The 25,068-nt window shown below is 41.0% G+C and overlaps 2 protein-coding genes across 5 annotated transcripts in view; both read right to left on the reverse strand.

Moving 5' to 3' along the window:
* The window catches only part of RIC8B (RIC8 guanine nucleotide exchange factor B), a 41,396-nt gene extending 36,235 nt beyond the window's left edge, over nucleotides 1-5,161 (reverse strand). For both annotated transcript variants that reach the window (XM_060776927.2, XM_060776926.2), the window contains exon 1: nucleotides 5,018-5,161. In XM_060776927.2, the coding sequence (XP_060632910.2) occupies nucleotides 5,018-5,095 (78 nt within the window). In that variant the 5' untranslated portion in view covers nucleotides 5,096-5,161. The remainder of the gene's footprint in view (nucleotides 1-5,017) is intronic.
* Nucleotides 5,162-12,387: 7,226 nt separating this feature from the next.
* RFX4 (regulatory factor X4) overlaps nucleotides 12,388-25,068 on the reverse strand; it is an 83,745-nt gene continuing 71,064 nt past the window's right edge. Inside the window, exons 15-18 of one of the 3 annotated variants that reach the window (XM_060776924.2) lie at nucleotides 24,421-24,582; nucleotides 21,160-21,274; nucleotides 19,773-19,911; nucleotides 12,388-13,600 (exon numbers count right to left, since the gene is read on the reverse strand). In XM_060776924.2, coding sequence (XP_060632907.2) covers nucleotides 13,328-13,600; nucleotides 19,773-19,911; nucleotides 21,160-21,274; nucleotides 24,421-24,582 — 689 coding nt within the window. In that variant the 3' untranslated portion in view covers nucleotides 12,388-13,327. Of the gene's footprint in view, nucleotides 13,601-19,772; nucleotides 19,912-21,159; nucleotides 21,323-24,420; nucleotides 24,583-25,068 lie in introns of all 3 variants that reach the window. The other 2 variants (XM_060776923.2, XM_060776922.2) reach the window with 2 other exon arrangements.

Here is a 25,068-nt window from a genome sequence, read left to right on the forward strand (position 1 = left end):
TTCAAACCTAACCTTGCTTAGAGCATTTGATCTCAAGGAGCACAGATACTTAATGGCACAATCCTCAGCTCAGAGAAACAAATAGTTGTCTACTCCAGCTAAATGGGTCATTTTGCTTTCAGTTCTTCACAGTGCACCTAGAGGGGTGTTAGCTCTGACATGTTGGGGAGGATGGAGATGTCAGATATTCATTAATAGTATAAACTATGGGCGCATTTACACTGTAGAATTATTGCATTTTGACACCACTTTAACTGCTATGGCTCAATGCTATGGAGTAATGGGAGTTGCAGTTCACCAAGGTCTTTAGCCTTCCCTGCAAAAGAGCGTTGGTGCCTCACTGAACTACAAATCTTATTATTCCAGCACTGAGTCATGGCATTTAATGTAGTGCAAATGCACCCAAAAGATGACAATACAGCAGCTTCAGAACTTTTATTAGGCCAAACCATAATGCCAATTCAGCATGAACATGCTTTCAAATTTTGCAGAATAATGCCTTGTCAGGATGATGGGTGATTTTTTGCTTTTCATTCCCCCCCCCCCCCCCCCATGAAGAGTTCTTGAAAATACAAATGAAGACACAGCTTTGTAGAATTTTGACTGGTGTTGACCAACTGAAGATTCTGTAATTAGTTTATTTTTTCTAAAAATGCTTCTATGTGCATTTTCTACAATATAATACAGGCCCTTTAGTTTAAGTGTGTTTCTGCACTGCAGAATTAATGCAATTTGACTTCACTTTACCTTCTATGATTCAATGCTAGCTAATCCTGGGTGCTATATTTTGATAAGGAACCAGCACTCTTTGGCGGAGAAGGTCAAAGGCCCTGCAAAACTACAAGTCCCAGGATTCCACAGGACTGAGCTAAAGTAGTGGTTCCTTTGGTTCCCCAGGTGTTTTGGACTTCAGCTCCAACAATTCCTAACAGCTGGTGAACTGGCTGGGATTTCTGGGAATTCAAGTCCAAAACAAATGGCAAACCAAAGGTTGAGAAGCACTGAACTAAAGTGATGTCAAATTGTATTAATTCTACAGTGTAGCTGCACCCCTAGTCAACAGACTCCAAATCACAGAATAGCAGATTACAGTTCCACAGAGCTAGGTGTGTTTTTCTAATTCTTCTCATTACTGACAGCTAGATTTTATATGCTATATATGAGAGAGAGAGGACTATAGTATTACACTGGAAAAGGAAAATGACTTATTAATATAGGTGCACCTTATTACAAGATCAAAATGCATTCTGGATGAAAACCAAGAAGAATGTAAAAGCTACCTCTTTAAATATAAATGAGAAAACTGCAGGCAGTTAGTGATAATGACAGAGGCATGACAAGACAGATTGACTAGAAAGGAAGGAGAAATGCAGTAAACATTGCAAAAATCACCTATTTCTTTATATAATGTGGGGGGGGGGGGGCAATCCAAGAACGAAAATATACTTGGTGAGTACAGCAGGGGGCAGGCTGATTATTTACAAATATTTGGTAAAGGAAAACATTTGATTCTAGGCACAAAGGAAGGGACACTGAAGGTGTTATCCCATGCAAGCTTGGAAGAAAGTGCTACTATGTAAAGGTAAATTCTGTCTGCATCTTCTATATGGTCAAACAGGAGATGCTGCCGGGAGAAATGTATTATATCATCATCATCTATATGCACATTTTCTCATGATTTCCTTCCAAATATGACAGATTGAAGAGGTTTTGCAATAGGAATAGTACTAGAGTAGAATACTTAAATCAAGTGAATGTATAGGAATTCTGGGTTACCATTCAGCAACTGGTTTAATTAATCTACCACTAACTTGACTCCTAATATATGTTAATCGGATATATGCCCAGTTTTATTTGCAAGGAATGGCACTCAAGGAAGTTAACAACAAAGAAATAGTATTCAAATAGATAGAAATATTATTTTGTTGTTACATAAATTGCTGTAAAAAGAATCCAGGATCACCTATTAAACTGGGGCAGAGATCTATGGCCCCTCCAATTGGATTAAGTGAACTGATGTCTATGAATGCTTATGCAAAATAAACCAGTTAGTCTCAAAAGTATTACAGGATTCTTTTTTGTCAGTAATCATGCTAATATCCATGAAACTGTTTTAAACATGATTAGGCTTCAGAAATGGCCTGTCAACTGCAGAAATGTTGCAATTTGAAGCAGTTCCCTCTTTATTTCGAAAACAGAAGGAGCCCATTGGAGTCCCAATCCTAATATATTTCTCCCGCTCTTTTTTATTTTTAAAAAATGTTTTTCTGGATACAGAAAAAACTGCAACAGGATTTTGATAATTATCCAAAAACAAAGTGAAGTTTAATGAGCCATGTTAATTGTAAATATTTACTCCTAACATTACAGTCACTACACTGCAATGGTTTGACTGCTAGACAAGGGAAGCATCTACATTGTAGGACTAATGCCGTCTGGCACCATTTCAGCTGCCTGGGCTCAAAGCTATGGAATTCTAAGATTTGTAGCTCAACAGCAATCTTTGGCAGAGAAAGCTACAGACCTTGTAAGACTACAACTCCCAGGATTCCAGAGGATTGAGCCACAGCAGTTAAAGTGGGGTCAAACCGCATTAATTCCTGGGTATAGAATGCACCCTAACACAACCACTCAGTCACAGAAGCCCATTGAGTGGCCTTGACTGAGCAAGTCTCAGAAGAAGGCAAAAACCTCATCTGAACCAACTGGCCAAGGAAATCCTGGGACATGTTCTAAGGTTGCCATAGATCGGAAACAACTGGAAGGCACAAACAATAAAATAAAAAATAATATGTTTCATGTCCCTATTTTTTTCAAATGGGTTTCACTGATAAGACACTGTCACAAAATACAAAGTGTTTCACCTTTATTATCAGCATACTATATTAGTGCTATGACTTGAAAGAACACAACAAAATGTAATTCTGTAAAATATATCATATGCCCCATTTATATTACATTACACTATTTATTGTATTTGTTTGTTTGTTGTAACCCATCCCGAATCCCTTTGGAAAGAGGAGGTAGGATACCAATAAAGCTTATTATTATCATAATCATTATTGACACAAAAACACAGTATGACACAGCAAATGAAATATATATGCTGGATTTCATATCACAAAATCACAAGTCGAACACTTCCCAAGCGGTTAGGACTGTGTGATGCATTTTCAAATGATGTGCACAGATCCAAGTAAGGTGGCCTTTTGCAGTTGACAGATTGTGATTTTGTCAATATTTATTGTTTTCAAATGCTGGCTGAGATCTTTTATCACAGCACCCAGTGTGCTGACTACACTGGGACCACCTGTAGTGGATTAGGCCAGAGCCTTTGCAGTTCAATTTTGAGGTTCTGGTAATGGCTAAGTTTTCCTGTTGCTTTTCATCAATGCGACTGTCACCTGGTATGGCAACATCAATAAGCCAAACTTTTTTTCTTTTCCACAATAGTGATGCCTGGTGTATTGTGATCCAAATGTCAGTCTGGATTCGAAAGTCCCACAGTATTTTTTGCGTGTACATATTCCACTACCTTTGCAGTTTTATGATCCCACCAGTTCTTTACTACAGGCAGGTGGTCCTTATAATATAAGTTCCAATGAATGATTTGGGCCACAGAGTTGTGCCTCTGTTTGAAGTCCGTCTGTGCAATTTTCTTGTAGCAGCTGAGGATATGATCAATGGTTTCATCAGCTTCCTTGCATATTCTGCATTTTGGGTCATCAGCTGATTATTATTATACTGAAATAGGCTCTATTATTACTTTATTAACACAATAACACATTATGTCACAGCAAACGAGATCTATATGCTGGATTTCATATCACAAAATTACAAGTTGAACACTTCCCAAGCCTCTAGGACTGTATGATGTATTTTTGAATAGTGGCCTTTTGCAGTTGACAGATCATGCCAAAAGATCTCAGCCGGCATTTGGAAACAATAAACATTGACAAAATTAAAATTATTATTAGTAGTAGTAGTAGTATTCCTGTCAATGTTTATTGTTTCCAAATGCCAGCAGAGATCTTTTGGCACGGCACCCAGTGTGCCCATGATCACTGGGACCACCTGTACTGATTTATGCCAGAGCCTTTGCAGTTCGATTTTGAGGTCCTGATAACAGCTGAGATTTTCCTGTTGTTTTTCCTCAATGCGATTGTCACCTGGTATGGCAACATCAATAATCTGAACTTTTTTTTTCTTTTCCACAATCGTGATGTCTGGTGTATTGTGTTCCAAACCTTTGTCAGTCTGGATTCAAAATGCTTTATTATTATTATTTGAAACACAAGAAGATGAGTCCACAGTTGGGTCACACGCCGGACACTTCCTAAGTGTCTAGGACTGTGTGATATATCAGCGAATAATGTGTGCAGATCCCAGTAAGGTGGCCTTCTGCAGCTGGCAGGTGGTAATTTTGTCAGCACCAATTGTGTTTTAAGTGTAGGCCAAGGTCTTTAGGCACTGCAGCCAGTGCGCCGATCACCACTGGGACCACCTTTATTGGCTTGTGCCAGAGTCTTTGCAGTTCGATCTTTAAATCCTCATATCATGTCAGCTTTTCCAGTTGTTTCTCTGCGATCCTGCATTATTTATTATTATTAATTATTATTATTATCAAATAGGCTCCATTGACAAACAAGCAGATGACAGTTAATGACACCATGAGAAAAGTAGCCACAATTCAAGTGATCCCAAGAGAAAAATACTTGTTCAGTAGACTCTCAGTTATGGGGATTGGTAGAGAATGGATAAATATTGAGAGTTACTATCAAAAATAATTACTCAAAAGCTATGACTAAAAATAGGCCTGCTAATACTATTCCAAACTGTGTTGTGACACGTTAATCTCTCATAAGGGGTTGGTTTAACCCAGGCATGGGCCTACTTGGGCCCTCCAGGTGTTTTGGACTTCAACTCCCACACTTCCTAACAGCCTCAGGCCCCTTCCTTTGGCCCCTCAGCCGCTTAGGCGTTGCCTGCGTAGGAAGGAAGGGAGGGAAAGGCCTACCTGCTCGTTGAAGCTGCTGAGGACCCCCTCGGCCTCGCCAGGCCCTTTGACGGCCGCCAGCGCCGCTTCCAAGGCCATGGCGCGGCTTCGCCTCCCAACGACCGACTGCCTTGACGGACTGACCCTTCTACCTTTCACCTCCAGTGACGTCACGGCGGGAGGAAAAAACCTCCGCTGCGATTGGCTGGCGGGAAGCCGAGTGGGCGGAGCCACTCCCGCCGCTCTTCTCCGAGACGGTCGGATTCTGTGAGGCGTGGCGGCGAAGACTACATTTCCCAGCAAGCCTTGCGCCCTTCCTGACGCCGCGGTGCATTGTGGCCCCCCTATCGCCTGTTTTCTAAACAAAGGGATGGAGAGGTGTGGTTGTTGTTGTTGGCCCACTTGTTTCTGTCCATTCAGGGCAGGAATGGCCAACTGTAATGATTATCTAGGGCCTAAACACTTTACAGTCAAGCCAAGCAAGGTGAGCTTTGTTCAGTCATTGAGTGGGAGACCAGTCAGCAATACCAGTTGCTATATAGGAGGCATGAGCAAGCTCCAATATGCTGATGACAACGTCGTCTATGCGCATTCAGAAGAAGACGTACAAGGCACTCTAAACACCTTCATAGAATCATAGAGTTGGAAGAGACCTCATGGGCCATCCAGTCCAACTCCCCTGCCAAGAAGCAGGAATATTGCATTCAAAGCACCCCAGACAGATGGAGAGGCGGATGAGCTCCCTCTATCAGCTCCAGCTCCTCATGCGGGGACATGAGAGAAGCCTCCCACAAGGATGATAAAAAGATCAAATCATCCGGGCATCCCCTGGGCAACGTCCTTGCAGACGGCCAATTCGCTCACAACAGGAGAGACTTGCAGTTTCTCAGGTCACTCCTGACACGACAAAAACAAAAACAAACAAAAAAACCCCAGACAGATGGCCATCCAGCCTCTGTTTAAAAGCTTCCAAAGAAGGAGCCTCCACCACACTCCGGGGCAGAGAGTTCCACTGCTGAACGGCTCTCACAGTCAGGAAGTTCTTCCTCATGTTCAGATTATTTTTATTATTTATTTCCGTCACTTTTACCCCGCCCTTCTCACCCCCGGGGGGGGGGACTCAGGGCGGCTTACAGAGGAAGGCACAATTCGATGCCTTTATCACATATACATACATATATAAACAAATTAAACAATTACAAATTAAAAATTTAAAATCATCAATACACATTAATACAATAACACAGCAGTAGGTTAATCCTGAGTTCAGCGTTCGAAGTTTCATAAGTCCATTCCATCTCGACAAGTTCCAGCTCGTCATTAGGTTTTTCTTTAGCTGCCCGGGTGTCCAAATGCCTGGTCCCATATCCAGGTTTTCAGTTTTTTCCTAAATGAAAGAAGGGACGTTGCCGATCTAATTTCCCCGGGGAGGGAGTTCCACAGGTGGGGGGCCACCACCGAGAAGGCCCTGCTCCTCGTCCCGGCCAACCTCACTTGTGATAAAGGCGGGGTCGAGAGCAGGGCCTCCCCAGAAGATCTTAGGTTCCGAGGTGGGACGTAGAGGGAGATCCGTTCGGACAGATACACTGGGCCGGAACCGTATAGGGTTTTATAAGTCAAAACCAGTACTTTGAATTGTGCTCGGAATTGGATCGGCAGCCAGTGGGGCTGACACAACAGGGGGGTGGTGTGCTCCCTGTATGTCGCTCCAGTGAGCAATCTGGCTGCCTCCTGCTGGACCAGTTGGAGTTTCCGTGCAGTCTTCAAAGGCAGCCCCACGTAGAGTGCGTTGCAGTAATCCAGTCGGGATGTAACAAAAGCGTGGACCACCGTGGCCAAGTCTGACTTCCCAAGGTACGGGCGCAGCTGGCGCACAAGTTTTAGTTGTGCAAAAGCTCTCCCGGCCACCGCCGAGACCTGGGGTTCCAGGCTCAGCGATGAGTCCAGGATCACTCCCAAGCTGCGAACCTGCGTCTTCAGGGGGAGTGTAACCCCGTCTAACACAGGCTGTAACCCTATACCCTGTTCGGCCTTACGACTGACCAGTAGGACCTCTGTCTTGTCTGGATTCAATTTCAATTTGTTAGCTCTCATCCAGTCTGATACAGCGGCCAAACACCGGTTCAAGGTCTGGATGGAATCTCCTTTCTTGTAGTTGGAAGCCATTGTTCCGTGTCCTAGTCTCCAGGGAAGCAGAGAACAAGCTTGCTCCCTCCTCCCTATGACTTCCTCTCACATATTTATACATGGCTATCATATCTCCTCTCAGCCTTCTCTTCTTCAGGCTAAATATGCCCAGCTTCTTCAGCTGCTCCTTTGCAGAAGAATACGAGAAGCTCGGCCTGTCATTGAACACTGAAAAAACCAAAGTCCTCTTCCAGCAGTCGCCAGCCAATCCCTCTCCAATGCCAGAAATACAGCTTAATGGTGTAACATTAGAAAATGTTGATCATTTCTGCTACCTTGGCAGCCACCTCTCCACAAAAGATAACGTTGACACTGAAATATAACACGGCCTGAGCTCTGCGAGTGCAACTTTTTTCCGAATGAACCAGAGAGTGTTTGAGGACTAGGCTGTTAGGAAGGGACTTGATCATTCTTGTGGATTCCCATCAGGGTGTGACATCTAGGGCCCTTTCATACAGCCCTATATCCCAGAATATCAAGATGGAAAATCCCACATTATCTGAGTGTGGACTCAGATAACCCATTTCAAAGCAGATATTGTGGGATTTTCTGCCTTGATATTCTGGAATATAGGGTTGTGTGGAAGAGCCCCTAAAGTATGTCTCCCAAAATCTTGTGGCAATCTGGAAAGCAAACTTTAAGAGTTCAGTGGTGACACACAGCAAGCTGAAGGCAACTTCTCCACATATCTCTTTCTCCAGCTGCAAGCATGGGCATCATGTGGCCCTCTAGATCTTGTTAAGGCAGTAGTACTAACATTTCTCATATTGTCTGTGCTGGTCTGGTCTGATGGGAACTATAATGTAACAACATCACATAGCCACTTGGAATCACTTCTCACCTTACAAGTCTCCCTCTAGTCAAAACAATGTATAGTAGGATTTGCAATGAGGTATAGAAGAAGGTAAAGATTTTCTTTTCTTGAATTAACCTTTCTAAAGATCCGGACTTGATTTAGGGAGATTCTACCTGTCAGAGCAATGTCCATTTTACACTGTTTTGAAGTCTCCCTGACATCTAGACACAGGACTACAGAGGAGAGAGGAAAAATACTTTCTTGCCGTGAATTCTTGTAAACTTATTGTGGGCATACCTTTATTACTAAAGCAGCACCTAGGTCTCTGTGCAAACTTATCAAACTACATTTTGTGTCAGGTGAATATATATTTAGAAATTATGCAGGGAAACTTGTTAGCCTGGCCTAGACTCCTCTAAGCCTATGGTTTTTCCCCACAACACCCTAGATATTCTACTCTGCACACAGTTTGTAACTGCAGTATATATATTTAAAAGCACAACACATTGATTGTGCACAACTCAACATTTTAAAATGAATTAAACTACAGTTGCTTTCATGGTTTTTTATTTACTTGTGAAAATCCATATATCTTGGGTAACTGTACAAATCATACATTTCCATTTTAACCATAAACACGGTTTTCACCACTGTTGAGTGCTATCAAATATTTTTTTATTATTTACAAAACCATTATTAAAACTCCTGATGTCATATTTCCTTGTAATTATATCTTACCCATAGGGTAATATGTCCACCATAATTGCTTGGTGTTTTTCCCCCTTTATCATACAGAGGCAAAAACAAAACCCTTCTATGTTAATAGTTTTCTACAAAAAATCATGAAGTACTATGAATATGACCAAAAATACCAATGAAAAAAGGTCCTCCCCAAAATACATTTAATTTCCTCCCATACATACATAACACAGAATAGGTTCAAAGGCACAACTCTTTAAATCTTGTACAATTGTATGGAATTATCCTGGGAAAACAACCAGGGAAGAAGTTGCTCAAACCATGTTACAGGTAACAACAATATTTTGTTTTTTAGACTTTCCATCACAAATACTGGCTTAGTTTAACAAGATTAGCATGTGGTTTCCAGAGTGATTATTGAGTTGGGTGCATTCCCACTTGCCATGTCCACATTCAAAAAGCCTAATAAGAGTTTGCAAAGCCCTCATCTCCACACTGGGCTACTTTTGTACCAAATGTCACTTCCTTCTGTGATCACAGTATTGCGCCTGGGATCAGAGTTAATATTAGATTCAATGCCAGCCAAGTTAGCTTCTGGAATGGGTGGGGTTGCAATCTGTCTTTCACCTCAGGTAACAGAATGCCACCTTGGAAGGATGCTCACTCCAAAGGGCTCTTCTATTCTTCCCTGTGAGTCATGTCCAGAAAACTTTGCAGGATACTCCATGGTAGAGAGGTGCACCAAAAAGGGGGACTGGACCACTCTACCTTTAACAATAATTATATACTTTTGTATAGCTTGGCCTTATGTGCAAGTTAAGGGCAGGTTGGGGCCCAAAATTATGAATTTTGATATGATCCTTAGCTAAGTCAAGAGTAATTCCACAGAGAAAGGAAAGCACCATTGCCTGTCATTTCCCCACCCAGACATTCAAAAAGTCCAGAAGTTGTGCCACAGCAGGAAAAACTGAGGAGATCAGTGCATCTCTTGTGTTTTTCTGGGATGGACTAAGCTCATGCCCTTTGCTATTCTACTCAGAGAAGAGGATGATTCCTTTTCAGATAGGTTAGGGTACAGTACTCACAGTGACCTATGGAAAAGTTGACCTAGGACTTTGGGGCTGATTTTTTTTACTAAAAATTCTACACTTATACATGAGTATATAGGGTATGAGGAAGAGGGAATTCCGGCAGGGTTGAGCTTGTCATACCATTTCATCAGCTGAAAAGTCCTGTCTTTACAAGATATAAAAGCTACAGTCCTCTTTTTCATGTAATTACTCCACTCCAGGAGAAAGCAGGTATGGATAATTTCATGGGGAAAACAATGAGACAAAGTTCATGGCCATGTGGGTATGTGTGTCTAAAAGGACTTTAATTCACTTTGGTATAAGCACCCTGACTAGTATGGTAGACCTACCAAAGACAATGCAGCTGTCCACTGGGATAGGGTATTCTATGGGATTTATACACATAAATATATATATCATGTGATGCCTTACATGACTGTGGCAAGTGGGATTGCATTTGTTGTCAGTTGTTAGAACCCATTACATTTAGCAACTATAGAGTTGTACAAATACTGCACTGGTAACATAGCACAATACACAGCCAACATAAGGCAGTGTACCATTCAATGCTACATGTTGCCTTATTGTCAAAGGAACACAAATCAGTCAATACAAAGGTGCATTGCGAATACAAGATTACATGTAAACTGGACTTCTATCCACACTATTACATGCCATTTTAAGAAGCCTCACATAGGAAAATGAAGGCAACAGGTAAACAAATAAAATGTTTTTGAGGAGTTATAGAGATGGTCAGAAAAGGGAAGCATGGAGGGATTAAAATTCAGTGCCAAGACAGCAAAATCCTCCAATTTGAGGCCCTTTCCAAATTTAATATATTTGCATATATTGTAATGTACAGAATCTGTCCTGATAACTAGAACATTTTGCAATGAGATTTTTGGGTTTTTGTGTGTTCAGAGTTATTTTTTGTTGAATTATGGATAGTGAGCTGGGCTTGGAGACACTTGCTTGCCTATCCCAAAGAGAGCAGGTTGGGAGACCATACTGGGCCTACTATTGTGACTGCCAAAATTTGGTGACCACTGTATCATACAAGAGGATGCTGATGTACCCTCAGATATCGCAGAACTCTGGTAGGTAGCCCATGGGCAAAATTTCATATTTTTCATTTTATTGTTGTGCATCTTCCCATCATTTCCAACTTATGGCAACCTTATGTTGACCCTATCATAGGGTTTACTTGGCATTATTTGTCCAGAGGAAGCATATTTTGCCTTCTTCAGAGTCCAAGAGAATGTGACTTGCCCAGCGTCACCCAGTGAGTTTCCATGGCCAAGTGGGGATTCAAACTTCAAAGTTGTTGCCCAACACTAAAATCACTACATTATGCCTCCCTTCTGGAAGTGAGAAGAAGACCAAAATCATACTTTTTCTGATGATATCATTTCCATTGATTTTCAGGAATGCAGTTTTGCTGACTCTAACACCATGAAGTTGTTTGGGTAGCAAAAGAAACAAGATGCAGCAGATGCTGCAAAAATGGTCATGTTAGGTGTGTGTTGTTCAACTCTTCCTTAGAAGCATCACTTGTAGGTCAAAACATGGGCAGTGCCAAATAGCTGTAAAGTTTAAGGAGTGTTTTAAAGCACAGCATGGTGTAATGGTTTGAGCATTGGGTTAACGTTACTGGAGACCAGGGTTTGAATCTCTGTTCAGTCTTAGAAACCTACTGAGTGACTTTGGGCAACGCACACACTCTAAGCTTTAGATGAAGGCAATAACAAATCTCCCCTGAATAAATTCTTCAAAATAATATCTTAGGATAGAGTTATCTTAAATCAGAGGTGACTTGAAGGTACATTACAACAATAGGCAGAAGGAACCTACTACATTTTTTCTTCATCTGGTCTTTCCTCCACACCCACATATTTTTTGCCTGAGGGAAGTTACTTTAGCCTTAGTTCTCCATTGAAAGATATATAATTCCCACCCACTTATTCTACATCTTATATCCCCATCCATATATTTTTAGAGGAAATTCCTAGTAAGTCAAATGAAACATAGTCACATCTACTTGCAACCATAGTAAATATCTGAAATGAAAATATTATTGGGGGTTTCCCAGTATGCACTTCTTGCAACAATGCTTTGCATGCTTTCACAAAGGGACTATTCATGTTAACCATTAAAAGGCAGCTATTCCATCTTTTCCTCCTTGCCAGATTTTCCATATTGAAAAGAAAAGAGAAGAAATGGTGGAGAAAAAAGAGAGGGTAATTAATCAAGGATGTCACCTGAAGCCCAGTAAAAATCAGTGAATGAAGAAGGATGAGGACATGACAAAAGCCTCATTTGGAGGCTCCACCTGGTAGCTACAGGGAATGACAAATATGATATTCTGTGCATGAGAGAGAGTTTTGATCCCTGGCTGGTCACAGAACACCTGCTATCCTTAAAGATCTAAAAACCTATTTCAAATGAAAGGCTGGATTTTGGAGATACCAATCTCTCTCATCCTGTGCTGATCTCTCTCATTCATTGCAAGGACTCCAACTGTACAAATTTGGCACGAAGCATCCTGATTAATCTTCTCACATCCTACTTTTTCAGCAACTTTTAAAATACCTTATTTTCTCCCTTCTACCACTTTATCCCTTTGTTTTGTGTGTTTGCATTCATTGGTGCAAACTCAGTTCAAAGTGCAAAAGTAGTTTGCACTCAATTTAACTCAGTGAAGGGAGAGGAGGCAGCAGAATGTTAACCGCCCTGAGTCCCCACGGGGAGATAGGATGGGATAAAAATAAAGTATTATTATTATTATTATTATTATTATTATTATTATTATTATTATTATGTTGCCTTTCCATGTAGACTCAAGCAAAAGCAAATGTCTCAGTTCTCTCCATGTTTGTTCTTCATTAATACATTTCCCCATCGTGACCATACTCTGATGTTACTTAGCCAGTTATTTCCTTGTTTTCAACTGTAAAATGTTGGACAGTACATATGTGTATGGTGTTATTGGATTGCAACAATAAATTATGTCTCAGAATGAAGAAATAGGAACATGGGATGCACATGAGCAAATGTCCTTTTTAATAGAGAGCGGGTGAAGATAATTCTCTTGTCCCTTATATTTCTGTGCTTCTCTGTGGAATATAGGTCTCTATGGTGTATGCACATCATTACATTCTACATCAGAGCTCAGAAAAAAATCCACTGAAGTTCAAAAAGTAACTTTTCCAAGTTCTGCTCTACATTGCAACTGTCATGTTTACGGAGGGGCAAATTTGTTAAGTTATGGAAACATTCAGTTGTTAGATGGAAACCAATACAGGTCAGTTTCATGACATCTGGAGAAAGCACAACAATAAAAGGCACGCCTTGGCCTACATAATGCTTCATAGCAGCAGTAAACCTTGCTTGGCTGGAGGAATCATTGTGCTAGTCTGTACTGCAAGGTTCTCTCTTTCTTAACCTGTATCCAGGGTTCTTTCCATCTTCATAGCCATTGACAATTCCCAGGTAAGACTTCCAATTACTTTAGGCATAGAAGTATTTTTTCTTCTTCTATCTTTATTAAATATATGTGGTCGATACTATTACCAGTCATTCTCATTTTGCCCACCCAGTAGTGGCCTCCCCATTGATGTAGGCAAAGCCAGGAAAGTGTTGCATGTGCTCATATTCAGAGTTTCTACGTGTGGTCAATGGTGTGTACATGTCACTGGAGTTTCCAAATCTTGTAGAGTGCATGGTTGGGCTTGTGTAGCAAGCATTCGCCGAGGAAACCTCTGTCCAGCGAGGAGTTACTGGGGTTGGGTGCAGTCTAGGGGTGCTACTCATCAAGCAGGGCTCCATCCGCGAAGAAGGGCTGTTGAAGGGGTACTAAGGACAGGAAACAACATAGTAAAAACTGTTAAGTCACATACACATGTTAAGGAAGAATATGTTACCTGGCTTTCTGTCGCAAAATGTGACATAGGCTGTGCTAGTGTTAATGGACCTGTAACTGCCTAATAGCTCAGACTTAAAGGAGTAATGATAAATGACTCCTTGTCATCCTAAAGAAACATGGCAAGTGTCACAATTTTTTCTCCTAAATCTAATTTTCCTCTGCATGTTAATTAAAGAGTTGGATGATAGCATAGAGGACAATACATATCTGATTTAGAAGGGACTGCTCATACCTTAGAAGAGAAAGTGAAGATTCAAATAGCCTCAACAGATTGGAAAACAAAAGAATTTCAGCAGCTAAAAATAAGGTTCCCTATTTAGGCAAGAAAAATCAGATGCATAAATGTGGATAATACCTAGACTGAGAACAGTGTATCTGGAAAAGATCAAGAGGTTTTAGTATACCACAGACCATCCACAGGTTAACAGCACGATGCAGCAGTGAAAAAGCTAACATAATTCTAGGTTATATCAACGGGATTACAATATCCACATTAAAGGAAGTGTTTTGCTACTTTGATGTACTCTAGGCACTACAGTTTGAGGATATTGTCAAATGGAACATGTCCAGAAGGAACCAATTAAGGTGAAGTAACAAAAAGAATTGGGAAACCAAGTTCTGTGTGGAATGGTTCAAGGAGGTAGCGAGGTTTAACTTAGTGAAGAGAGAGTATGATAGCCATCTTCAAAAATTTGGAAGTATGAAAGATGGGTCAAACTTGTTTTCTGTTGTTCTGGGAAGCAGTATCCAAACCAACAGAGTCAAATTATAAGAAAGAAGATTTTGTCCAAACTTGGAGACCATCCTGGTGTTAAGAGCTGTTCAACAGTGGAATGGATGACCTCAGAAGGTGGTGGACCCCACATTGATAAAGTTTTTTAAACAAAAACTAAGTAATCCTTTCTCAGGGATGCAGTAGGTTGGAGTTGATCCAAACAATTAGATATTCAATATTACAAATATATAAATTCCTTTTAGCAATCATGACTAATTGTTATTGATAAGTTTTCCCCCAACATCTGCCCCCTGAAAGTGCTTTCTAACATTGCCTAAATGTGGGGCTGGTCCTGCTATATAGACTAGTCATGGATTAGTCCTTCTTTTCTTCTCATGGGTAGCACCAATTGGCACATTGGAGAACAGACTTCCTAAAGCATAGCAGCCAAGTGCCAACTTTCCATTTTTCATTAAGATTCGAATGCAAGCATGCCTGACCAGAAAGGAAGGGCTAATAAATGACTGGAAAAACAAGGGGGACAGGGATACAGTGTGTTGCTTCTCTGTGTGGCCAAATACCCCTAGATGCAGCTGTGTTTATGAATGTGTCATGAATATAAAAAAGAATAATTGCTCCAAAATAATACAGACCCCCAAATATCTAGTATTTTTACAATAAAATCTGTGATGGCTGAATCCTCAGCATGGAAAGATTTGTAATGGTAGGTCAGCTAATTGCAAATGAGTCAGTGACTTCTTTTTCCTTCCAGTGAAGAGACCATTGAGAGACAATATTTTTAAAGTCCGCCTTGGCCCCTGCCTGACTATTAACTCAACCAATGAAGCATCTATTCAGCCTTGTTGGAGTGTCCAAAGCTTTGCCATCTGCGCGGATGCCTGCCCAAGCTGCCTGAATCACCTTTCACACTTTGCATCCGGTTTAATGAAGAGTGCTTAAGCACGCTGATCTCAAAACAGTGGGGCCTAGTGATCTTTGCCAGATATAAAGGCGACATTTGTTGGAGAGCCCTTGACAGGAAATTACCATTTTCTGGGTCAACTCACTTGCCACTACCACCAGTCCGCTGAAACTTGACAAGAAACACTAACTCCTTTAAGTTGAGGTGACTTTAAGCTGATTATTGTTAAGGCCCATTCTGTCGTCCTCATACCCACCAAAATTAAAAATAGCTCTGTAACTTTCTGTTATTATTTTAGAAAATACTATTTTAAGTGTCTCTTCCATCCAATGAAGTTTGAGTTCCCTGAAAGTCCAGCAGAAGAATAATCTCTTTCTTCTTGTTCTTCAGCTTGTTGGCTGATTATGCAAAGAGGTGAAAGGTGTCTCTGTTCAAACAGCAAAATATTTTCCTTATGAATGCAGCTCTAACTTTATGCTAGTTTTATTTGCACTTAACTGCGTTATGGGCCTCTGCAACACACTTCAAAATATACTCATAAAATGCTGAGCTCCGATGTTTGTTCTGTTTTTAGGGAGGAGAGTGCTAATGAGCTACTGTAAAAAGGAGAACATGTTCAATACAGAGTTTAAAACTGCTACTAGACACATATAGTCTCCATTTCTAATGTTTCTTTATTTAATATAATTTGGGGCCACTGGAAGGTATTTTAAGTACCTCTCAAAACCTCAAGCAGGGCTACATGCCAGATTTATTAAGATCACAGGAAAGTGTGCTGGCATCTTCAGGATGATGTTGGAGTTTTTCCTATTGTTGTTGTTGTTGTTCATTCATTCAGTCCTCTCCGACTCTTCGTGACCTCATGGACCAGCCTACGCCAGAGCTCCCTGTCGGCCGTTACCACCCCCAGCTCCCTCAAGGTCAGTCCAGTCACTTCAAGGATGCCATCCATCCATCTTGCCTTTGGTCGGCCCCTCTTCCTTTTGCCTTCCACTTTCCCCAGCATAATTGTCTTCTCTAGGCTTTCCTGTCTCCTCATGATGTGGCCAAAATACTTCAACTTTGTCTCTAGTATCTTTCCCTCCAGTGAGCAGTCGGGTTTTATTTCCTGGAGGATGGACTGGTTGGATCTTCTCGCAGTCCAAGGCACTCTCAGCACTTTCCTCCAGCACCACACCTCAAAAGCATCGATCTTCCTTCGCTCAGCCTTCCCTAAGGTCCAGCTCTCACATCCGTAGGTTACTACAGGAAATACCATGGCTTTGACTAGGCAGATCTTTGTTGCCAGTCTGATGTCTCTACTCTTTACTATTTTATCGAGACTGGACATTGCTCTCCTCCCAAGAAGTAAGCGTCTTCTGATTTCCTGGCTACAGTCTGCATCTGCAGTAATCTTTGCACCTAGAAATACAAAGTCTGTCACGGCCTCCACAGTTTCTCCCTCTATTTTCCAGTTGTCAATCATTCTTGTTGCCATAATCTTGGTTTTTTTTACGTTGAGCTGCAACCCGGCTTTTGCGCTTTCTTCTTTCACCTTGATTAGAAGGCTCCTCAGCTCCTCCTCGCTTTCGGCCATCAGAGTGGTGTCATCTGCATATCTGAGGTTGTTAATGTTTCTTCCAGCAATTTTCACCCCAGCTTTGCATTCATCCAGCCCCGCACATCCTCGCATGATGTGTTCTGCATACACGTTAAAAAGGTTGGGTGAGAGTATGCAGCCTTGCTGTACGCCTTTCCCAATCTTGAACCCGTCTGTTGTTCCGTGGTCAATTCTGACTGTTGCTACTTGGTCCTTGTACAGATTCCTCAGGAGAGAGACAAGGTGGCTTGGTATGCCCATCCCACCAAGAACTTGCCACAATTTATTATGATCCACACAGTCAAAGGCTTTAGAATAGTCAATGAAGCAGAAGTAGGTGTTTTTCTGAAACTCCCTGCCTTTCTCCATTATCCAGCGGATATTGGCAATCTGGTCTCTCGTTCCTCTGCCTTTTCTAAACCCAGCTTGAACATCTGGCAACTCTCACTCCATGTATTGCTGGAGTCTTCCTTGCAGGATCTTTTCCTATTGATATGACCAATAAGTTTACCTGAATTTTGGCATGTTGCATTTACCCCCATTATCTCCATAGCCAGGGTAAATGCTTTCTAGCTTCAAGCCCACTTAGATCTATTCATCTAAGTGTTAACAGTGCTACCTGTTTCTGACAATAGTAAGCTGACACAACAAAAATATAATTGGTTAAGCTTTCTCCACTACTTATATTGAAACCAAGATCATTTTACCTCTTCAATTTATGTCTGTAGGATTGGTGCTAAGTCCAAGAATAAAAAAGTGACATTTCTAGTGTATGTGTGAGGTAGGGTTATTTATGCCTCCAGTGGCTGGCAATAAGTTTCTGGTCCCAGTTCAAAGTACAGGTTATGACCTACAATGCCCTAAATGGTTCGGGCTCTCCCTATCTTTGTGATCGCATCTCCTCCTATGAACTGGCGTGGGCTCTTAAGATCTGCCAGGGAGGCCCTCCTCTCACTTCCACCACTGTCACAAGTATGGTTGGTGGGGATGAGGAAGAGGCTCTTCTCGGTGGTGCCCCCCCCCCCCCCCGCCCCGTCTTTGGAACACCCTCCCCAAGGAGATTAGGCAAGCCCCCACACTTTTCTCCTTTCTAACAGATTTGAAAACCTGGATGTTCCAGCAAGTTTTCAAGAATGATTAGTCCCTAGCCCCAGTCCCTAGGTCTCCAGATAGTACCCTGTTCTGCACTTCATCCACTTTCCCGGCCCTATGAGACACTATCTGCACTATCCCTTGCCCAGCCCTTTTATAGTTGGTCATGTCCATTTTTCCAGCTATTGGGTTGCTGAACCTTGACTGATGGAGCTATAATGCAATTGGTTTTTAAATTTTTATTTTTAGTGTGTTTTAGCAGGATTTTTGTATTTTATGATGCTTTCATTTTTTTGTTATTTTGTTTATTAAGTTAAATTTGGTTGTTTTCATACCGCCTGTGTGCTTGTCTTGATATAATTTGTCTGTATGGTTTTCTTTCTAGCAATTTAATGTTTGCCTTATATGTTGGAAACTGCCCTGAGTTCCTTTGGGGAGATAGGGCGGTATACAAATAAATATTTATTATTTATTATTATTATTACCTGATCACGGAGATCAATAAGACTTCCAAGGGGGGAACTTTCTCCAACCTTGTATCCTTCACCCCCTATCATATGTTGACAGGGGATGGTGGAAGTTGCAGTGATAATACTGAGTTGTGGAAGATTGGCTCTGAGCCTTTCCAGAAGATGAGAAATAGAATCAAAAATCAGTGATAGCTGCATATTGCATTGGGGTGACATATCATACACTACTATGGTAGTAGTGTGGGTTCAGCATAGGGGGGATAGTTTTGCCACAGCCTGTTCATTTTATAAAAGGGACAAATGAACTCTCTTCAAAGGACTAATCAGGCTCCAAAGCATGCAACTGTGCACAATCTACTGGAAAGTGTCCTTTGTTCTCATCAGCAAGTGATCCAGAAAGCAAGTGGTTGGAGTGCACAGGTGAAATGAGAGGGTGGTTGTCAGCCAGTCCAGGAGTGTCAATTAGATCGGCAGAGCCAGCAAAGAGTGAGCCAGCAGTCTCTAACAGTAATCAGTCCAAGGTCAGGAAAAACAGAAATGCAGAAGATTACTGCCAGTCACCAAAAAAGATGTACGAGAGCAACAAAGTTGCCAGGAAGTGACTGGGAGATTTATGTACAGCTGCTTCAAGGTTCTAGGTGTCTAATCAGATCAGTGTTTCCTACTTAACAACTGCTGGGATCAGTATACTATTCTATCCTTGTCTCTTCATCACTTTATGGTAATGGGTTTTGAGGGCCTGTGATCTCCTGATTCCTTTCTGCCTGATCTTTAGATTCAGGTGGACCACTGTCATCAGGAAATACAGATTTCTCGCATTCTCCCTCCTTCCCTCTGTCTGAATCTTCCGACTCGAAAAGGTGAGTTACAATACAAGTGTCTTTTAAGCATTTGCTGCTACTAAGGTAAATGAAGAATATATTTTCTCCACAAGGATTTTTTCTGCTCTTTGAAAAGAGAGAAGACACTTTGGGACCTACCAGACAAAGAAACTGTCAGCATCCTAAGAAAATCCTTATCCACACCTAGGGGAGATGTCTTAAATTAAAATCCCAAGGTCTACAGTCCATCAATGCTTTGGGATCCATTTTTAAATTAATGAACTGGTGCTGTCTCCCTTTATTTCATAAATAGGCAAATTCTCCTGTCACTGCCCTTATAAAACTTCTCTCATCCAGTCTTAGATTAAAACTTGTCTAATTCAGTCTTAGAGTACTAATTTATGCACACCTAGGCATGGCTCAAGCATTTGTGTAATACTGGATGGGGAAGGTTTTATTTATTCTCCTGACTACAGGATCAACAAGGAGGAAAAGGAACTGACCTGTGAAGAGCTTCTGTGATAAGCTGAGTAATGAAGTGGCGCAGAAATAGTGCTGTCGTGTGGCAAAGATGGATACTGGCTCTGGAGTGGAACTGGGTGCTGGTTTCCATAGCTACTATAGTTATAGCTCCCTGTATACCTAAAAAGACAGAGAGGATACTTGGCATTCATAGAAGCCCAAACCAAAATCAAAACAATTATTCATCTATTGTTAAGATATATGCATTGCATTTCTATTTGGGATGTACAATACTGTTATTTTTGTTGTTATCTTTTTAAACCAGAAATGGGAAAAGTGTCAGATCACATAGTCCCACCAAAAGCTGTTTCTATGTCTCAGAAGACCACACTGCAATCCAGAAAAATGTCATTTAAAATGCAGTTTGCTCACTTTCAGTTGTTTGCTGCTGAAATTTACAGGTAAACAAAGAAACTACGTGTTTAGGATTATTTAAATTTGGCTCTATTTAAAGTAGCAGTAGTGAAAGTGCAACCTCCTAAGACATTTCAAAAGGCCCCTCCTCGATGTAAAATGAACACAATCTAGGGATGTTGGGGGCAAAAATTAGTATTTTTGAGGAACATGCATCACAGTACTGCCATCCAAGGTCCTACTGCTAATTGCTTACTGACAGTTATTTGGCAAAATGTCATGCATTTGGTATTTCTGGTATTTTGTTTTATTTTTAAGCCTTCATTTTAGACAATCCACATTTGTAACTACTATATAGCAGGAAACAAACCTTGGGTGTCATTCACCATTGTTTTTGTTAGTAAGCAATAACAGTGACGGTATTTACAATAACATCATTTAACAAAAATTGAAAAATTGTCTATTTCTGGTTTGAAAGTGTTATTCCTTTTTAATTACGTGGAACTTACTTTGAAAGTAGTTGTTATATTCCAGAAACTTTGTTTTTGTGGCTGCCACAAACTATGTTGAATTGGGTTGTTGTAGGCATTTTCTCCTGACGTTTCGCCTGCATCTATGGCAAGCACTACCTCTGAGGATGCTTGCCATAGATGCAGGCAAAACGTCAGGAGAAAATGCCTCTAGACCATGGCCATATAGCCCAAAAAAACCTACAACAACCCAATTCAACATAGTTTGTGGCAGCCACAAAAACAAAGTCTGAAAAAACCTACAACAACCCAGTGATTCCGGCCATGAAAGCCTTCGACAATATATGTTGAATTGGTTGAGGTCGATGAGATAATTATTGCAAAATGTGCTGTAGGATGTCCCGCAAAAACAAAGTTTTTTCAGCTTAATAAACTTTTCCCCATTTTTAAATGATAGAACCCATTAGTAAATGACATTTATAACATAGGAACAAAAATCGTGTTGCATAGTTTAATGAATGCAGTAAATAAGCAAGGAACCTACCCATGTTCTTCTCTGTGGGGATAAACCGGTATCCTGTGTGCAACAGACGAAGAAGGTACATGAGGATTTCGCATACAAGGAAGTTGTTGAGAGTTTTCCGCAGGTGACCCAGCAGCTGTGGTTACAGTGTATGTGAGAGACCATGTGTAAGACTGCATGGCCCCTGTGTACAATGGAAAAATCCCGTTAGCTTTCAAATGTTTTCTGAATCTCCACCTTCACTAAAATGCGGAGAGGCAGCTTGCCTGCAAAGCTTTTGGTGATGGAATAGGAATGTCACTGACTATCTAATAAGCCTGGCCCCAGAGCTTTTGCTGTCTGAGATGAAGTACAAGATTGCATCTGTTTCACTCCTCCTTCCAAGTACAAAATCCAACTGGCAGGCATGTAGCCGGGGGGGGGGGGGGGGCTCGGGGGGGCTTCAGCCCCCCCCCCCCGAAATTCTCATGGTGGTTCGCGAAAAGGCCTTACTGGTGCATTATTTAAACTGTTATGTTTATTAATATCATGATTTGATCACCATTCTCAATATATCCCATATATATGGGGGTATTGGGGTAATGATACAAAAGGTTTGCTAGGCTAGACCCTCTTTCACTCAAACTCAGCCCCCCCCCGAAACCCCCCCTGAAAAGTTTTTAGCCCCCCCCCCCCCCCCGAAACGAAATCCTGGCTACGGGCCTGCCAACTGGATTTGTAGAGAAAAATTACTTGTAACAGCGGTATGCTAGATGAACCAAGGGAATAATTTCCTCCATCATACCCAAATCAGCTAGTTTAGAGAGCAAGATGACATCCAAGTCTTCGCTTGGACAGGAACAGCCATGGATTTGACAGCCACTGCCCCCAGAATCTTTTGCTTGAAACAGCTACCTCATTTAGCCTAACGCGAGTCCCTCTTACTAATTCTCACAAGATACATAGATCCCATCTCATAAAATACAACAAAAGTGACTTACTAGAGTTCCTTAACTAAGCAGTCTAAATACCCTTCCCTAAACTGCAAATTCCAGGATGCCATAGAATGGAACCATGTGGTTAAAGTGGAATCATAATTCTATGATTGTGTAATGTGGGTAGGCTGCTGATAATAACAGCAGCTAGTGCAATTAAAAATAGATGTCAGCTTCAGGAGATCGTAATAAGTGTGGCAGGGTGGTAACATCTTTGCTTCCTGGCCTGGCCAAAGGCAATGGAGGAGCTAGATTGCCCTCTGCAGTGTTCCAGAGTTTGGGTGCAACCTCTGACACCACCAATAGATTCTGCTGTTGAACATTGTAAACTGAATCAGCCTATTGAAAGAAAATCCTAGTGAACTATCAATGCAATGCAGTTGTCAACAGTATTGGACTAGGAATGGAGAGAGCCACATCAATTCTTCACAGAGTAGTGATTAACCCACAGAGTTGTTGTGAGGGCAAGAGCCCACTATAGCACCCATGACCCCATTGATGGAAAATGTCAGATGTACATGTAACTAATAAATAAAATCCAAAGACATGGTTGTGTTAGTCTGAAATAGTGTGGAAGGGATCTTGTAACACTTTAATAAGCTTATGCCACCAACTTTGTTCTCTTAGCTTTCAAAGTGCTACAGAATTCCTTTGCAAACAAATACTGTAAAACCAATAGGCAAGACATATAATGGATTCATAGTAGAAGTTTGTTTATCAGCAATGATTATCTTTGTATTCATCAGCACACTAGGATTTGTAGATTGAAACAAATTTGTGTCTACATGCATTCGAACCATTTTTAGCTGGAAATGAGGTCAATTTGTAAATGCACTTTTCACATCTTGCTGTGTACTGTATTTTTATCCTGCTTCCTATCTCCTAATGACACAACCAAGCGTGGGCAATAAAAGTATTAGTTATCCATTAGCAAAGTTTTATGGCTCTTGTAGAAGAGCCCAGGTGCTTCAAAGCACAACCATGCTAGCAAATAAGTAATCAGGGCCTTTTAGAGAAAGACAACCATATAGCCATCACTATTGTTACAGTAATGATGTTGTTTGAGCAATCATTAATCAAACCTTTGTGATTTAAAAAAGAATTAAAGACTAATGATCACTTTTGAGAACCCTGTTTTAACAAAAGGGTTGAAAGAAAAACATGGTTGGGTCTTGCCAGATGTTTTACTACAGAGCAATTTGGTGGTAGTGCACTTTTACAAAGTGTGCTGTTATGTAAAACTCAATTATTTAACCACTTTTTTGTTTTTAACTCCATGGACGTTGCAATTTTGAAAGCCCAAGAGTTAATAGATATAATTGAATGATGCTGACAAGAAGCGGCGTTTGAAGAAAAACTAAATCAAGGGGATAGCAATCAGATGAATCTACTGAGTCTCAGGGTTAGACAGATGTATTCCAATGTAAAATATTTAAAATAATATTAATAATGATTATGGTATAATGTATTTTAGCAGTTGGAGGATATCCTGAAGTTTCCTCTCCTCTCCCGCAGTATTTAAATTATCAGGGAATGTAGGAATAAAATCCACAAATTGTCAAGTTGACTTCAATTTATATCAACCTTATGAATGATAGGCTTCCAAGAGCTGTTGTATTCAGGTGCTCTGCTCAGATGCTGAAACATCAAGGCCACAGCTTCTTTGCTTGGATGTATTGAATACAGATTCCCTCTTTTCCCACAGCCTTTTACTTGACCAAGCACATTTTACTTTTGTGTTAATTCATTATGTCTCTTGATATGTAACAGCCTTTTAAAAATTAGTTAAGAGGCCACAACTAAAGTCATAATCTGGGTTGCTGTAAGTTTTTCAGGCTGTATGGTTATGTTCCAGAAGCATTCTTGCCTGATGTTTCGCCTGCTCTATGGCAGGCATCCTCAGAGGTTGTGCGGTCTGGAGAGAATGCTTCTGGAACATGGCCATACAGTCCAAAATACTTACAGCAATCCAGTGATTCCAGCCATGAAAGCCTTTGACAATACAAAGTCACAATCCCTTTGCAACTAGAGGATTTCAGTTCCTTTTCTCTGTTTCTCAATTGGCATAAGACACACAGGTGATATGAGCCTTCCTAAGTTGGCTTGGAGACATAACCCTCACCACCCCTTAATGTAATATGGCTTTGCACTGGCCATTTGATGGATTTTTCTTCTCTCCACTGATGATGGGATGCTCTCAAAGGATCTGTGTAAATCAGGTACCCACAAATGTCAACCCAGCCCCCAGTTTTGGATGGATATTATTTTTAAAAAATGTAAACAACCAGACATTTGAAGCTTTACCAACCTGTTGTAGTTGTGATGCCAGCATATTCTGGGGACTGATTACTTCCAGGTGAGGTTGCAGATGGCACATCCCCAGAAGTGGTGGATTTAGCTGGAGAGAAAGGCACTGGGAAGGGACTTGGAGGAACAGGTTCTGCCAATGTTACATCATCACGTATTTCTACTGGAAAAAGGTGGGGAATGTTAAAAATAATATGCCAGAGTTTTTCTCCCCAATGTGTTACATGGCTTTCCCTTCTTTAACAAAATATGCAATTTCAGTAGCATAATTTAAATGAATAAACATATATCTTCAGATATATGAAGATACATTGAGTTGAATTTGTTTCAAGGCCTCTCAGCCTAGGAATCTGTGAATTAATTATAGATTTTCTGATCATGTCCTGAGTGTCTCATCATGCAGTATTGTCCTCATGAGTCCCCCCCGGGGTGAGAAGGGCGGGGTATAAGTGAATGAAATAAATAAATAAAATATAATGCGGGATTAAGAACACAGGCTGCATCTACACTGCATAATTGATTCAGGTTGAGACCACTTTAATTGCTATGGCCCAATGCTGTGGAATTGTGGGATTTATAGTTTGGTGAAGCATCAAAACTACACCTCCCATGATAGTATTGAGCTATGGCCATTAAAGTTGTGTCTAAC

Source organism: Anolis sagrei, chromosome 5, assembly GCF_037176765.1.
Source record: "Anolis sagrei isolate rAnoSag1 chromosome 5, rAnoSag1.mat, whole genome shotgun sequence".
NCBI classification, from domain to species: Eukaryota; Metazoa; Chordata; class Lepidosauria; order Squamata; family Dactyloidae; genus Anolis; species Anolis sagrei.